The 17,996-nt window shown below is 46.1% G+C and overlaps 1 protein-coding gene across 3 annotated transcripts in view; it reads left to right on the top strand.

The window, feature by feature from the left end:
* The window catches only part of LOC311106509 (gephyrin), a gene marked incomplete at both ends in the record, with an annotated part of 163,595 nt that overhangs the window by 91,840 nt on the left and 53,759 nt on the right, over positions 1–17,996 (top strand). For 2 of the 3 annotated variants that reach the window (XM_084148861.1, XM_084148860.1), the window contains 2 exons: positions 6,948–7,220; positions 9,784–9,918. In XM_084148861.1, the coding sequence (XP_084004987.1) occupies positions 6,948–7,220; positions 9,784–9,918 (408 nt within the window). Of the gene's footprint in view, positions 1–6,947; positions 7,221–9,783; positions 10,006–17,996 lie in introns of all 3 variants that reach the window. The other variant, XM_084148859.1, reaches the window with a different exon arrangement.

Below are 17,996 nucleotides of genomic sequence, written 5' to 3'. Positions count from 1 at the left end.
ACCTGTCCACAGACTCAATCAAACAGACTCCAACCTCTCCACAATGGCCAAGACCAGAGAGCTCTGTAAGGACATCAGGGATAAAATTGTAGACCTGCACAAGGCTGGGATGGGCTACAGGACAATAGGCAAGCAGCTTGGTGAGAAGGCAACAACTGTTGGCGCAATTATTAGAAAATGGAAGAAGTTCAAGATGACGGTCAATCACCCTCGGTCTGGGGCTCCATGCAAGATCTCACCTCGTGGGGCATCAATGATCATGAGGAAGGTGAGGGATCAGCCCAGAACTACACGGCAGGACCTGGTCAATGACCTGAAGAGAGCTGGGACCACAGTCTGAAAGAAAACCATTAGTAACACACTACGCCGTCATGGATTAAAATCCTGCAGCGCACGCAAGGTCCCCCTGCTCAAGCCAGCGCATGTCCAGGCCCGTCTGAAGTTTGCCAATGACCATCTGGATGATCCAGAGGAGGAATGGGAGAAGGTCATGTGGTCTGATGAGACAAAAATAGAGCTTTTTGGTCTAAACTCCACTCGCCGTGTTTGGAGGAAGAAGAAGGATGAGTACAACCCCAAGAACACCATCCCAACCGTGAAGCATGGAGGTAGAAACACCATTCTTTGGGAATGCTTTTCTGCAAAGGGGACAGGACGACTGCACCGTATTGAGGGGAGGATGGATGGGGCCATGTATCGCGAGATCTTGGCCAACAACCTCCTTCCCTCAGTAAGAGCATTGAAGATGGGTCGTGGCTGGGTCTTCCAGCATGACAATGACCCGAAACACACAGCCAGGGCAACTAAGGAGTAAGAAGCATCTCAAGGTCCTGGAGTGGCCTAGCCAGTCTCCAGACCTGAACCCAATAGAACATCTTTGGAGGGAGCTGAAAGTCCGTATTGCCCAGTGACAGCCCCGAAACCTGAAGGATCTGGAGAAGGTCTGTATGGAGGAGTGGGCCAAAATCCCTGCTGCATTGTGTGCAAACCTGGTCAAGACCTACAGGAAACGTATGATCTCTGTAATTGCAAACAAAGGTTTCTGTACCAAATATTAAGTTCTGCTTTTCTGATGTATCAAATACTTATGTCATGCAATAAAATGCAAATTAATTACTTACAAATCATACAATGAAATTACAGACCTCTACATGCTTTGTAAGTAGGAAAACCTGCAAAATCGGCAGTGTATCAAATACTTGTTCTCCCCACTGTATGCCACCCATTGCCTGCCTGTTTTTTTTCCAGGGATTCTTCTCTTGAGCGTTTCTGACACCCTAAATAAGAGTACTATCCTCCTCCAGGACTCAACCAGAAAAACTCCTTACACACTACATTCTGTTGGTGTGCAAGTGGTAAAATGTCTATAGGCACATGTCATACACACACACGGTGGGGGGTGGGGGGGTGGGGGGGTGGGGGGGGTGTAAACATTGACACAGGGGTCTGAGGGGGTGTAAACAGTGACACAGGGGTCTGAGGGGGTGTTAACAGTGAAACGGGTCTGAGGGGGTGTAAACAGTGAAACGGGTCTGAGGGGTGGAAACAGTGAAACGGGTCTGAGGGGGTGTAAACAGTGAAACGGGTCTGAGGGGTGGAAACAGTGAAACGGGTCTGAGGGGGTGTTAACAGTGAAACGGGTCTGAGGGGGTGTAAACAGTGAAACGGGTCTGAGGGGGTGTAAACAGTGAAACGGGTCTGAGGGGTGGAAACAGTGAAACGGGTCTGAGGGGGTGTAAACAGTGAAACAGGGGTCTGAGGGGGTGTAAACAGTGAAACGGGTCTGAGGGGTGTAAACAGTGAAACGGGTCTGAGGGGGTGTAAACAGTGAAACAGGGGTCTGAGGGGGTGTAAACAGTGAAACGGGTCTGAGGGGGTGTAAACAGTGAAATGGGTCTGAGGGGGTGTAAACAGTGAAACGGGTCTGAGGGGGTGGAAACAGTGAAACGGGTCTGAGGGGGTGTAAACAGTGAAACGGGTCTGAGGGGGTGTAAACAGTGAAACGGGTCTGAGGGGGTGTAAACAGTGAAACGGGTCTGAGGGGTGGAAACAGTGAAACGGGTCTGAGGGGGTGTAAACAGTGAAACGGGTCTGAGGGGGTGTAAACAGTGAAACAGGGGTCTGAGGGGGTGTAAACAGTGAAACGGGTCTGAGGGGGTGTAAACAGTGAAACGGGTCTGAGGGCACTGAGGGGGTGTAAACGGGTCTGAGGGGGTGGAACAGTGAAACGGGTCTGAGGGGGTGGAAACAGTGAAACGGGTCTGAGGGGGTGGAAACAGTGAAACGGGTCTGAGGGGGTGTAAACAGTGAAACGGGTCTGAGGGGGTGTAAACAGTGAAACGGGTCTGAGGGGGTGTAAACAGTGAAACGGGTCTGAGGGGGTGTAAACAGTGAAACGGGTCTGAGGGGGTGTAAACAGTGAAACAGGGGTCTGAGGGGGTGTAAACAGTGAAACGGGTCTGAGGGGGTGTAAACAGTGAAACGGGTCTGAGGGGGTGTTAACAGTGAAACAGGGGTCTGAGGGGGTGTAAACAGTGAAACGGGTCTGAGGGGGTGTAAACAGTGAAACGGGTCTGAGGGGGTGTAAACAGTGAAACGGGTCTGAGGGGGTGTAAACAGTGAAACGGGTCTGAGGGGGTGTTAACAGTGAAACAGGGGTCTGAGGGGGTGTTAACAGTGAAACAGGGGTCTGAGGGGGTGTAAACAGTGAAACAGGGGTCTGAGGGGGTGTAAACAGTGAAACGGGTCTGAGGGGGTGTAAACAGTGACACAGGGTTCTGAGGGGGTGTAAACAGTGAAACGGGTCTGAGGGGGTGTAAACAGTGACACAGGGTTCTGAGGGGGTGTAAACAGTGAAACGGGTCTGAGGGGGTGTAAACAGTGAAACGGGTCTGAGGGGGTGTAAACAGTGAAACGGGTCTGAGGGGGTGTTAACAGTGAAACAGGGGTCTGAGGGGTGGAAACAGTGAAACAGGGGTCTGAGGGGGTGTTAACAGTGAAACGGGTCTGAGGGGGTGTAAACAGTGAAACGGGTCTGAGGGGGTGTAAACAGTGAAACGGGTCTGAGGGGGTGTTAACAGTGAAACAGGGGTCTGAGGGGGTGTTAACAGTGAAACAGGGGTCTGAGGGGGTGTAAACAGTGAAACGGGTCTGAGGGGGTGTAAACAGTGAAACAGGGGTCTGAGGGGTGGAAACAGTGAAACAGTGTAACGCGTGCAGTAGAGGAGCAGAGAGAGTTGTACCTCTGGTCTAACATAATGAGCGCTGCTGGGCTTTTGGTTCTGCACCGTATGGGTGATCCATTCAATATCTTTCATCTCGTGTGTGTGTGTGTGTGTGTGTGTGTGTGTGTGTGTGTGTGTGTGTGTGTGTGTGTGTGTGTGTGTGTGTGTGTGTGTGTGTGTGTGTGTGTGTGTGTGTGTGTGTGTGTGTGTGTGTGTGTGTGTGTGGGTGGGGGGTAGTGCTCTGTGTGTGTTTGTGTGTGTGTCCAGTATTTTTCATGCACAGGGAGTACGCTTTCACATCATTGGTTATTATGTGTGTGCATCCCCCCGACCCCATGCCTTTCTGCCCCACATAACACCCTAACAACGGGTTTTGATACAGTTAAATCAAGGTTACTACTATTACTGTAATCCAGGTAGAAATATGTCATGTGCATTAATGAATAGCATAAAGATCATCACCTATAAGTGTGGAAGCTGTTTGTAGCCTGGTATAGAAAATGACTTTATTAATTATGTATTATTGTGATGCTTAAAATACACAGGAAGATCAATAATTTCACAGAATAGCCCTGGACTCTGGACTGAGTAAGAAGGGAGCGTTTAGCTGCGTTAGAACGCTGGGTCTGGTCTGGGTCTGGGTCTGGCCTGGTCTGGGTCTGGGTGTGGTCTGGGTCTGTTCTGGGTCTGGTCTGGGTCTGGGTCTGTTCTGGGTCTGAGTCTGGGTCTAGTGAGTAAGAAGGGAGCGTTTAGCTGCGTTAAAACTCTGGGTCTGGCCCGGTCTGGGTGTGGGTCTGGTCTGGATCTGGCCTGGGTCTGGGTCTGGCCTGGTCTGGGTCTGTTCTGGGTCTGTTTTGGGTCTGTTCTGGGTCTAGTCTGGGTCTGGTCTGGGTCTGGGTCTGGGTCTAGTCTGGGTCTGGTCTGGGTCTAGTCTAGATCTGGCCTGGGTCTGGGTCTGGCCTGGTCTGGGTCTGGTCTGGGTCTGGCCTGGTCTGGGTCTGTTCTGGGTCTGTTTTGGGTCTGGTCTGTTCTGGGTCTAGTCTGGGTCTGGTCTGGGTCTGGGTCTGGTCTGGGTTTGGGTCTGTATAGGCAAGAAGCCTACAGGCCCATCTTAGTTAGTGGTCACCAGTTGATCTACCGTACTGTAAAGTTTTGAGAATGACACAAGTATTGGTCTTCACAAAGTTTGCTGCTTCATTGTTTTTAGATATGTTTGTCAGATGTTACTATGTTATACTGAAGTCTAATTACAAGCGTTCCATAAGTGTCAAAGGCTTTTATTGACAATTACATTAAGTTTATGCAAAGAGTCAATATTTGCAGTATTGACCCTTCTTTTTCAAGACCTCTGCAATCCGCCCTGGCATGCTGTCAATTAACTTCTGGGCCACATCCTGACTGATGGCAGCCCATTCTTGCATAATCAATGCTTGGAGTTTGTCAAAATTTGGAGAGAAGTGAGCCCACTCCCTTGGCTGAGAAGCAACCCCACACATGAATGGTCTCAGGATGCTTTACTGTTGGCATGACACAGGACTGATGGTAGCACTCACCTTATCTTCTCCGGATAAGGTGTTTTCCGGATGCCCCAAACAATCAGAAAGGGGATTAATCAGAGAAAATGACTTTACCCCAGTCCTCAGTATTCCAATCCCTGTACCTTTTGCAGAATATCAGTCTGTCCCTGATGTTTTTCCTGGAGAGAAGTGGCTTCTTTGCTGCCCTTCTTGACACCAGGCCATCCTCCAAAAGTCTTCGCCTCACTGTGCGTGCAGATGCACTCACACCTGCCTGCTGCCATTCCTGAGCAAGCTCTGCACTGGTGGTGCCCCGATCCCGCAGCTGAATCAACTTTAGGAGACGGTCCTGGCGCTTGCTGGACTTTCTTGGGCGCCCTGAAGCCTTCTTCACAACAATTGAACCTCTCTCCTTGACGTTCTTGATGATCCGATAAATGGTTGATTTAGGTGCAATTTTACTAGCAGCAATATCCTTGCCTGTGAAGCCCTTTTTGTGCAAAGCAATGATGACGGCACGTGTTTCCTTGCAGGTAACCATGGTTAACAGAGGAAGAACAATGATTTCAAGCACCACCTTCCTTTTAAAGCTTCCAGTCTGTTATTCTAACTCAATCAGCATGACAGAGTGATATCCAGCCTTGTCCTCGTCAACACTCTCACCTGTGTTAACAAGAGAATCACTGACATGATGTCAGCCGGTCCGGTCCTTTTGTGGCAGGGCTGAAATGCAGTGGAAATGTTTTTTGGGGATTAAGTTCATTTTCATGGCAAAGAGGGACTTTGCATTAATTGCAATTAATCTAATCACTCTTCATAACATTCTGGAGTATATGCAAATTGCCATCATCAAAACTGAGGCAGCAGACTTTGTGAAAATGTATATTTGTGTCATTCTCAAAACTTTTGACCACGACTGTACTGTGGGTATCATAAGCATTCACCCACCTTGGATTTTTTTCACTACCATGCTTGAAAATAAGGAGGCAGTTACTAAGTGATGTGTTGTGTTGGATTTGCCCCAAACATAAGGCTTTGCATTTAGCCAAAAAGTGTATTCCTTTGCCATGTTTTTTTTAGCAGTATTACTTTAGTGCCTTGTTACAAACAAGATGCATGTTCTGGAATATTTTTGTTCTGTATATTTGTATTCTTATTTTCACTCTGTCATAAAAAAATAATGTCAACCCCTATTATTTCACACAGAGTGAGTCCATGTAACTTATTATGTGTTTTGTTAAGCCAAGGCTTGCATAAGCAAAGGGGGTGAATACTTATGCAACGACTACAGTAAATTTGAGTTATTTAGAATTTTCTTTTCACTTTGACATTATGGAGTATTTTGTGTTGCTCAATGACAAAAAAAATTGCAATTACATTTATTTCAATCCCACTTTGTAACGCAACAAATGTTTTAAAGATCCAAGGGGGTGAGTACGTATGATACTACTACCACATAGCAGACGCTTTTATCCACACATATTTAATATGTGCATGTGGTCCCTGTGGGAATTGAAACCACAACGTTAGCTTGCTAGCTCTCTATGAACAAGAGCCAAGATGACCTTACAGGCAATGACCTTACAGGTCACCCCCCCCCCCAAGGGGTTGTGACCCCGGCATTGAATTCCACTGGCTTACAGTCTAAGGCCATATGCAGGACGGAACTGAGATTGTTACCCTACTATCGTTTCATCGACCTGCTGTAATAACACCTAACTCTCCCTCTATCTTCCCGACCTCTACCCTCTGACCCTCCCCTCTCCTCCATTAGGAGTTTTTCCAGTTTATCCTGCCCGCCCTGCCCCACGCCGTCAACCTGCTGTATTAACCCCTAACACTCTGTCTCTTCCTGACCTGACCTCTGACTAACCTCCTCCATTAGGAGTTTTTCCAGTTTATCCTGCCCGCCCTGCCCCACGCCGTCAACCTGCTGTATTAACCCCTAACACTCTGTCTCTTCCTGACCTGACCTCTGACTAACCTCCTCCAATAGGAGTATTTCCAGTTCATCTTGTTCCTCCTTACACCTTACAATCGACCTGCTGTATTAACCCCTCCCTCTCTTCCTGACCTCTAACCTCTAACCCCTCTCCTCCAATAGTAGTGTTTCCAGTTCATCCTGCCCACGCTGCCCCACGCCATCAACCTGCTGTATTAACTCCTAACTCACCCTCTCATGCTGACCTCTAACCTCCTCTAACAGGAGTGTTTCCAATTCATCCTGCCCGCGCTGCCCCACGCCATCGACCTGCTCCGGGACGCCGTGGTTAAGGTGAAGGAGGCGGTGGATGAGCTAGAGGACCTGCCCTCGCCCCCGCCGCCCCTCTCGCCGCCCCCCAACAGCTCGCCGCGGCGGCAGACGGAGGACAAGGGCGTGCAGTGTGAGGAGGAGGACGATGAGAAGAAGGACAGTGGTGTGGCGTCCACCGAGGACTCCTCGTCCTCGCACATCACCGCTGCCTCCATCGCCGCTAAGGTAACCAATGGGGAGGTAAGGGAACGAAGCGGGAAGCTTTTTCTGACAGGACTGGGATCTAAACTTTAAGGGTGGTGCAATGTCTATGTTCCCATTTTCCACTTTTCTCCTCTCTTCTCCCATAGTGTGCACTTCCACTATTCGTCTCCTTGATTTCAAAGCATTGGATTGGTCTAAGCATTGGCTAGAGGGAGTTTCAATCATAAATCCATGACTCAAAGTATGCAAGTGCACACAGTGGAAAAAAAGTGGACAATTGGGACGGATGTACACTACATGACCAAAAATATGTGGACACCTGCTCGTTGAACATCTCATTCCAAAATCATGGGCATTAATATGGAGTTAGTGTCGGAAGATTGCTGCGGGGCATTAGTGAGGTCGGGCGATTAGGCCTGGCTCACAGTCGGCGTTCCAATTAATCCCAATGGGGTTTGATGGGGTTGAGGTCAGGGCTCTGTGCAGGCCAGTCAAGTTCTTCCACACCGATCTCGACAAACCATTTCTGTATGGACCTCGCTTTGTGCACGGGGGCATTGTCGGGAGCTGTAACAGGAAAGGGCCTTCCCCAAACTGTTGCCACAAAGTTGGAAGCACATAATCGTCTAGAATGTCATTGTATGCTGTAGTGTTAAGATTTCCCTTCACTGGAAGTAAGAGGCCTGAACCATGGAAAACAGCCCCAGACCATTATTCCTCCTCCACCAAACTTTACAGTTGGCACTATGCATTGGGGCAGGTAGCGTTCTCCTGGCATCCGCCAAACCCAGATTTGGCTGTCAGACTGCCAGATGGTGAAGCGTGATTCATCACTCCAGAGAATGCGTTTCCACTGCTCCAAAGTCCAATGGCGACGAGCTTTACACCACTCCAGCCGACGCTTGGCATTGCTCATGGTGATCATAGGATTGTGTGCGGCTGCTCGGCCATGGAAACCCATTTCATGAAGCTCCTGACGAACAGTTCTTGTGCTGACGTTGCTTCCAGAGGCAGTTTGGAACTCAGCAGTGAGTGTTGCAACCAAGGACAGACGATTTCTATTCGCTATGTGCTTCAGTACTCGGCGGTCCTGTTCTGTGAGCTGTGAGGCCTACCACTTCGCAGCTGAGCCATTGTTGCTCCTAGACATTTCCACTTCACAATAACAGCACTTACAGTTGACCGGGGCAGCTCTAGCAGGGCAGAAATTGACTTGTTGGAAAGGTGGCATCCTATGACGGTGCCACGTTGAAAGTCACTGAGCTATTCATTAAAGCCATTCTACTGCCAATGTTTGTCTATGGAGATTGCATGGCTGTGTGCTCAATTTTATAAACCTATCAGCAACGGGTGTGGCTGAAATAGACGAATCTACTCATTTGAAGGGGTGTCCACATACATTTGTGTATATATAGTGTATCTACATATTTCATAGTACACAACCCGCCATGCCATATTTCAAACAATCACCATTCTCATTATTATTCTGTATGCTTGTAACAACTCCATGTCTGTCTGTCAAATTATTTTTTTCTTCAGATGGACATTTGTGTGTGTGTGTGTGTGTGTGTGTGTGTGTGTGTGTGTGTGTGTGTCATTCATTATCCATTGAAGTGACTGTTGTCCATTTCCATTGTCCTGTCCAACTTCAGAGTGGACCTATACCTCTGTGGCCCTGTTGTCATGGTAAAAGGTGTGTGGTCCAGTTCCGTCTCCATCCCGCCATTTTTTTGTCATTGTCCAATCATGGACATTCATTGGTAAGACTCCATGCCATACACTCCATTGGCCAGTTTCCCAGACACAGATTTAGCCTGGTACGGAACTAAAAAGCACTTTCAATGGAGATTGTCCATGACTATGCTTAATCTGTGTCCGGGAAACTGGCCCTGTATCTATTACGTATAGATTAATCATGATTTATCTCTGTGATCTATAATCTATCCCCATGTCATCCTAGAAATCATATCATACCATCCATATTGCCCAGGTTCATTCATTATTCATTCATTACTGTACTAGCATCACATTTAGAAGTGCGTCAGTAGTTCTTGATTAAGATAACTATAGGATCTGTCTCATATGGTCTGTTTAGAAAGGGTGTGGTCTGTTTAGAAAGGGTGTGGTCTGTTTAGAAAGGGTGTGGTCTGTTTAGAAAGGGTGTTGTCTGTTTAGATTAGGGTGTGGTATAATTAAGGAAGTGTATATTCCACAGCCATAATTATTATTTTTTGTTTAGCCATAGGGTTCGAAATGAATTAAGTTTTGGTTTAGAAAGGAGTGTTAGGTTAGGGTTAAGGTTTGTTACCACAGTCCGTCGCCATTCATTCTGCCGGTCAAATATACACTGTCTACATAAGGCACAAGATGCTGTGCTATAGTCCATACAGTCAAAGTTAAAGGGGCATCTGCAGTTGAAACAGTAACAAAGCAGTCAGTCGCAGATTGTCCCTTTAAAGGCCCGACATGTAGCATGTTATTCTACAGTCAGTGTCATAGTGGGCTATTTTCTGAGAGTGTGTGTGTGTGTGTGTCTGTCTTTCTGTGTGTGTGTGTGTGTGGGGTGGGGGGGGGGTGGGGGTAGATCCCAGATTCCATCATCTCCAGAGGTGTCCAGGTCCTCCCCAGAGACACAGGCTCTCTGAGCACCACGCCCTCTGAGTCGCCCCGCGCCCAGGCCACCTCGCGCCTCTCCACCGCCTCCTGCCCCACGCCCAAAGTAAGGCCGCACACACACACACACACACTCACACACACACACACACACACACACACACAGCGTTTCTCTGCAGCAGTGTTCTCTTCAGTGTCTATATATCATCACTGTGCAATGCCAAACCAAAGGGTGTGCTTGTGTGTGGAGGAGCACCAGCTGTGGCTTGTATGGTAACGGTTGTGTGTTTATGCTTGTTTGCGTGGGTCAAGTTGGTTATCCTTTGAATTGAATTATATTGAATAGACCCACCACCACCACTCACACACACACACACACACACACACACACACCCTTCACCCTCCCCTGCCTAAGTTAACCCATTCCAGTCTCTCCTGCAGGTCTAACATTCAGAGATGCAGTCAGTCATTCTCTCTCTCTCTGTAATTCTCTCTCGTTCTATATTTCTCTCTCTATCTATCTAATCTCACCTCATCTGTATTCATCCCCCTTGGCGTTTTTCCTATTTTATGCAAAATAAATAACATAAAAATGGGACATGCATATGTATTCACCCCCTTTGCTATGAAGCCCCTAAATAAGATATGGTGCAACCAATTACCTTCAGAAGTCACATAATTAGTTAAATAAAGTCCACCTGTGTGCAATCTAAGTGTCACATGATCTCAGTATATATACACCTGTTCTGAAAGGCCCCAGAGTCTGCAACATCACTAAGGGGCACCACCAAGCAAGCGGCACCATGAAGACCAAGGAGTTCTCCAAACAGGTCAGGGACAAAGTTGTGGAGTACAGATCAGGGTTGGGTTCTAAAAAAATATCAGAAACTTTGAACATCCCACAGAGCACCATTAAATCCCTTATCAAAAAATGGAAAGAATATGGCACCACAACAAACCTGCCAAGAGAAGGCCACCCACCAAATCTCACGGACCAGGCAAGGAGGGCATTAATCAGAGAGGCAACAAAGAGACCAAAGATAACCCTGAAGGAGCTGCAAAGCTCCACAGCGGATATTGGAGTATCTGTCCATAGGACCACTTTAAGCCGTACACTCCACAGAGCTGGGCTTTACGGAACAGTGGCCAGAAAAAAGCCATTGCTTAAAGAAAAAAATAAGCAAACACGTTTGGTGTTCGCCAAAAGGCATGTGGGATACTCCCCAAACGTATGGAAGAAGGTACTCTGGTCAGATGAGACTAAAATTGAGCTTTTTGGCCATCAAGGAAAGCGCTATGTCTGGCGCAAACCCAACCCTTCTCATCACCCCGAGAACACCATCCCCACAGTTGAAGCATGGTGTTGGCAGCATAGTGCTGTGGGGATGTTTTTCATCAGCAGGGACTGGGAAACTGGTCAGAACTGTACACCAGCGGAACCCATCCAACTTGAAGGAGCTGGAGCAGTTTTGCCTTGAAGAATGGGCAAAAATCCCAGTGGCTAGATGTGCCAAGCTTATAGAGACATACCCCAAGTGTCACGTTCGTTGAAGGATGGGACGGACCAAGGCACAGCGTGATATGCATACATGTTTATTATACCGAATAAACACAACAACAAAACAACAAACTAAACGAAACGTGAAGTCCAAGGTAGACACAAACAACATACCTTACACGGAACAAGATCCCACAACCCACTAGTGCCAAAAGGCTGCCTAAGTATGGACCCCAATCAGAGACAACGAGCTACAGCTGCCTCTGATTGGGAACCACACCGGCCAACATAGATCTACACATAATAGACCTACAACGTAGAATATATATAACAAAGAATATACACACCCTGACTCCACATATAAGAGTCCCCTGAGTCAGGGCGTGACACCAATAGACTTGCAGCTGTAATTGCTGCAAAAGGTGGCTCTACAAAGTATTGACTTTGGGGGGGGGTGAATAGTTATGCATGCTCAAGTTTTCTGTTTTTTTCTCTTATTTCTTGTTTGTTTCACCCCGAAAAATATTTTGCATCTTCAAAGTGGTAGGCATGTTGTGTACATCAAATGATACAACCCCCCCCCCCCAAAAAAAAAATCCATTTTAATTTGAGGTTGTAAGGCAACAAAATAGGAAAAATGCCAAGGGGGGGGGGGGGTGAATACTTTCGCAAGCCACTGTATGTACAGTGTATATACAGTGGGGGAAAAAAGTATTTAGTCAGCCACCAATTGTGCAAGTTCTCCCACTTAAAAAGATGAGAGAGGCCTGTAATTTTCATCATAGGTACACGTCAACTATGACAGACAAATTGAGATTTTTTTTCTCCAGAAAATCACATTGTAGGATTTTTAATGAATTTATTTGCAAATAATGGTGGAAAATAAGTATTTGGTCACCTACAAACAAGCAAGATTTCTGGCTCTCACAGACCTGTAACTTCTTCTTTAAGAGGCTCCTCTGTCCTCCACTCGTTACCTGTATTAATGGCACTTGTTTGAACTTGTTATCAGTATAAAAGACACCTGTCCACAACCTCAAACAGTCACACTCCAAACTCCACTATGGCCAAGACCAAAGAGCTGTCAAAGGACACCAGAAACAAAATTGTAGACCTGCACCAGGCTGGGAAGACTGAATCTGCAATAGGTAAGCAGCTTGGTTTGAAGAAATCAACTGTGGGAGCAATTATTAGGAAATGGAAGACATACAAGACCACTGATAATCTCCCTCGATCTGGGGCTCCACGCAAGATCTCACCCCGTGGGGTCAAAATGATCACAAGAACGGTGAGCAAAAATCCCAGAACCACACGGGGGGACCTAGTGAATGACCTGCAGAGAGCTGGGACCAAAGTAACAAAGCCTACCATCAGTAACACACTACGCCGCCAGGGACTCAAATCCTGCAGTGCCAGACGTGTCCCCCTGCTTAAGCCAGTACATGTCCAGGCCCGTCTGAAGTTTGCTAGAGTGCATTTGGATGATCCAGAAGAGGATTGGGAGAATGTCATATGGTCAGATGAAACCAAAATAGAACTTTTTGGTAAAAACTCAACTCGTCGTGTTTGGAGGACAAAGAATGCTGAGTTGCATCCAAAGAACACCATACCTACTGTGAAGCATGGGGGTGGAAACATCATGCTTTGGGGCTGTTTTTCTGCAAAGGGACCAGGACGACTGATCCGTGTAAAGGAAAGAATGAATGGGGCCATGTATCGTGAGATTTTGAGTGAAAACCTCCTTCCATCAGTAAGGGCATTGAAGATGAAACATGGCTGGGTCTTTCAGCATGACAATGATCCCAAACACACAGCCCGGGCAACGAAGGAGTGGCTTCGTAAGAAGCATTTCAAGGTCCTGGAGTGGCCTAGCCAGTCTCCAGATCTCAACCCCATAGAAAATCTTTGGAGGGGGTTGAAAGTCCGTGTTGCCCAGCGACAGCCCAAAAACATCACTGCTCTAGAGGAGATCTGCATGGAGGAATGGGCCAAAATATCAGCAACAGTGTGTGAAAACCTTGTGAAGACTTACAGAAAACGTTTGACCTGTGTCATTGCCAACAAAGGGTATATAACAAAGTATTGAGAAACTTTTGTTATTGACCAAATACTTATTTTCCACCATAATTTGCAAATACATTCATAAAAAATCCTACAATGTGATTTTCTTGAAATGTTCTTCTCATTTTGTCTGTCATAGTTGACGTGTACCTATGATGAAAATTACAGGCCTCTCTCATCTTTTTAAGTGGGAGAACTTGCACAATTGGTGGCTGACTAAATACTTTTTTCCCCTACTGTAGATCTGTTACTGCAGCTTTACAGGGTCAGTCAGGCTGTTCAGCCTCTGTCTTATATATGGGTGTCTTGGAACGGGTCAGTTCGGAGAATAAAGGATAAATATACAGTGTCTATTGTTCAGAGAAATAACTCAATGGCTGTGTTTTGAATTTACAATTAATTTACAATGTTTTTTGGTGTGATAAGCAGATGCATACTTAAGATTTAGAATTATCACAGTTTCTATTTTCATGGTTTGCTATGTCCAAAAGTTCCAAGAAGATTGACTTGATGTACTTACAGTAACTCGGAGTTGTTGTTGAATATTTGGTGCCAATAGTTTGCCAAACTATTCTATAGTATAGAGTCTTATTCTCTGTATCTGAGGATGTAGAGTCTAGAGAAAATGTGAGTAGATTGAGTGCTGCTATCCCCATATGTCCAGTGGTGTTATTGAATAACTTGTGTTGTATATTTTCTGTATAGTGGAACTGTATGTGGTGCTGTCCCGATGTTCCTATCACTGCAGTGTGAGGTATGGTACTCTACATCACTAAACTAAAGCCCTTTTGTTAATGACCCAGTTTGAGTTGCTGTCTCTCTGTCAGGAGCTACTTTATCCCCCCACATCCTACAACCCCATGAGTCAGCACAACTGTGTGTGTGTGTGTGTTAGGCACCTCTCACCACATGTGAAGCGGAAATACCCTCTGCTGCTCTGCCTCCAGACCAGACACCCACACACACACACACACACACACACACACACACACACACACACACACACACACACACACACCAGGGAGAGAGGCACCCAGACGCACAGCTCCAATATCTACACAGCCCAGGAGCAGACACACACACACACACACATATAGACAGACACACAGATACCGTACACACACACACACACACACACACACACACACACACACACACACACACACACACACATATAGACAGACACACAGATACCGTACACACACACACACACACACACACACACACACACATATATATAGACAGACACACAGATACCGTACACACACACAAACACATACACACACATATAGACATACTTTTAATACACACATGCTCACACAAATAACACAACATGAAAATAAATGCAGAGACACACTCATGGACAGACAGGCACACAGATACCATGCACACTGCTCGGGCAAATCACAAAGTCCTCACACACAAACATTTGCAGTCAAATCAGCATTTAGATATGCAAACACTACACATCCTTTCTCACAGGCACAGAGTAACACACACACACACACACAAAGACACACACACACACAGACACACATACACACACTCCAACTGTGATGGTATAGTAGTGTAGTTGTACTCTTCCACTCTAGTGAGCATGTAGTGCAGTTACATCGTGGTTGAGTTTGGATTAATGAAGCATATGGGAGTGTGTGTTTGTGTGTGTGTGGAGGGGGGGTTGTATTTGACTCAGTGGGGAGTTAGGGAGTTCTGATACACTCCTCTGATCTCTTTCTCTCTTTCTCTCTGTCTCTTTATTTTTCAATCTCTCTTTCTTTCTCTCTCTTATTTTTCAATCGCTCTCTCTGTGTCTCTCTGTGTCTTTGTTCTCTCTGTTCTCTCTGTTCTCTCTGTGTCTCTGTTCTCTCTGTTCTTTCTGTGTCTCTGTTGTCTCTGTTCTCTCTGTGTCTCTGTGTCTCTGTACTCTCTGTTCTCTCTGTTCTCTCTGTGTCTCTGTTCTCTCTGTTCTCTCTGTCTCTGTTCTCTCTCGCTCTCTCGCTCTATCTATCCCCCTCTCTACTCTCTCTCTCTCTCTCTCTCTCTCTCTCTCTCTCTCTCTCTCTATCCCCCCCTCTCGCTCTCTCTCTCTCTCTCTCTCTTTCGCTCTCTCGCTCTATCTATCCCCCTCTCTACTCTCTCTCTCTCTCTCTATCTATCCCTCTCTCTCTCTCTCTCTCTCTCTCTCTCTCTCTCTCTCTCTCTCTCTCTCTCTCTCTCTCTCTCTCTCTCTCTCTCTCGCTCTCTCTCTCTCGCTCTCTAAGCTAACATATGGAATTATTTGAAGATGGTCATACCATGGATCATTTAGCTATTTAATTTGAAATTTTAGGACCCCTGTAGGTATATAAAAAAAATATGTCAAAATGATTTGATAAAATATAGAATTTGGCCTACTAATATAGCCCATAGAAACGCATTGAATAACACATTCATAAATGGCAAAATGGCCATTACATTTTTTTATCATAAGGAATAAGGTTTTGAAGTTTCTGTCCTATATCTAGAAAGCTCAGGAAATAGTTTTGTTTTTTTGACACATGTAACCCCTTTTTTTTTGTTGGCACAAATCGATCTCCATACTTCCATTCATTTTCTAAACTGGTACCGGGTAACCTTCAGACAAGTCCCATGACACTTGTGGGGGTTGTAGAGCAAAAAACAGAACACCATTGGGTTCATGAGTCAAATCGTCTTTCCATAGAGTGGTCATATTAGTGCTGTAGCCCAAACTGTTCGGACGCTACAGACAGAAGTTGGCATATCAGTGGTACCGACTTCAGACGAGTCCCGTGGGGCTTGTGGGGGGTCGTAGAACAAAAAACGGAGAACACCATCGGGTTCATGAGAATCTCATCTTTCCATAGAGTGGTCATAATAGTTTTTTAGGCCAAACCGTTCGGGCGCTACAGAAAGCTCGGCCACCTTCCACCGCAGATGTAGAAGGCCTATCTCTAGCTTAAACTGACAGATTTCAATGGGGATTTTTTTATTATGTTACTTAGATTGACCGTGCATCAATAGACTCTTAAGGATTATTAACTTGGTTTTAAACCCTAGATGATGCCATGGTTGGCTGTACAGGAGTTAATGGTCTTCCAATAGGCTTTTGATGAATGTGTTTGATGTACAGCAAGGGTCTCCAACCCAGTTCCTGGAGAGCTACCCTCCTGTAGGTTTTTGCTCCAACCCGGTTCAGCTTATCGACCAGCTAATTATTATCACCGCCTTGACCCCTTGACCTCTATCTCCATCCCCCTCAGATGAGTTATGGCCAAGGCAAGGGTGTTGCTCAGGCAAACGCTACACACACACACACACACACACACACACACACACACACACACACTCATGTGCACATACACACACACACACTTATACACTCTGTATACACACACAACACACACACTGTTAACACACACACACACATAACACTGTATACACATTCACGCATATACACACACACACACACAGGCACATTGTACATTGCAATCTCTACAGTGTTGCTGGGAGGACATCACTAGCAACACGCAGACTCAAACACTGGTACATTCATATTTATAAGGCCATTTTAGGAAAACTCTGATTTTATCTACCTGTCTTCTAGCTAGAAATGAAAAAACATACAAGCTCAGATCTAAATCTTGTTTTATGCTAAGAGTCCCAAAAATTTGAGCCGAGCATGGAAAAAGGTCCTTTCATTACTCAGCCCCCTGGTCTTGGAATTCCCTCCAAGCCAACCTAAAACTCCAGGACCTGGTGTCCCTGGGGGAGTTCAAAGGACAAATAGATGAACAGGTTGTTGAGACATGTAGTTGTTTCTAGTTGTCACCTGATGTCACTAGTTTGCGTTGCCTTCTGGAAGGAAGCATGTTGTTTTACTACACACTCACACACACACACTCACACACACTCACACACACACACACACACACACACACACACACACACTCACACACACACACTCACACACACACACACACACACACACACACACACACACACACACACACACACACACACACACACACACACACACACACACACACACACACACACACACACACACACACACACACACACACACTCACACACACACACACACACACACACACACACACACACACACACACACACACACACACATCCACAGTGTGTTTGCTGTTGTATTTGTGCGGTTGCCAGTGTCTTCTGTCTGTGTTGTACGTTTTGTCTGACATCGTTTTTAGTTTTTTTTTTATCCCAGCTCCCGTCCCCACAGGAGGCTTTTTGCCTCTTGCCAGGCTGTCATTGTAAATAAGAATTTGTTCTTATTGGTTAAATCAAGATTAAATACAAATATGCTGTTTTCAAACACACACAAACACACACGCACACACACAGACACACACACACACACACATCCATACACATCACATGAGTAATTATACTGTATTATTAATATTACTACATTGATCATACAGAACAACATGAATGATACCCCATTAGTCCTCTCTGTAATCCAGTTCAATATGGATGCAGGACACAGCCAGCCATAGTGGGCTAGATCAGTGTCCATTGCTACGTAGCCTTGAACAGCGCTTCACTCTACTGTAGCCGTTGCTACGTAGCCTTGAACAGCGCTTCAC

This window comes from Coregonus lavaretus (assembly GCF_964263955.1).
Source record: "Coregonus lavaretus genome assembly, chromosome: 31".
In the NCBI taxonomy this organism is placed as follows: Eukaryota; Metazoa; Chordata; class Actinopteri; order Salmoniformes; family Salmonidae; genus Coregonus; species Coregonus lavaretus.
This window is presented reverse-complemented; position numbering and strand designations above follow the sequence as displayed.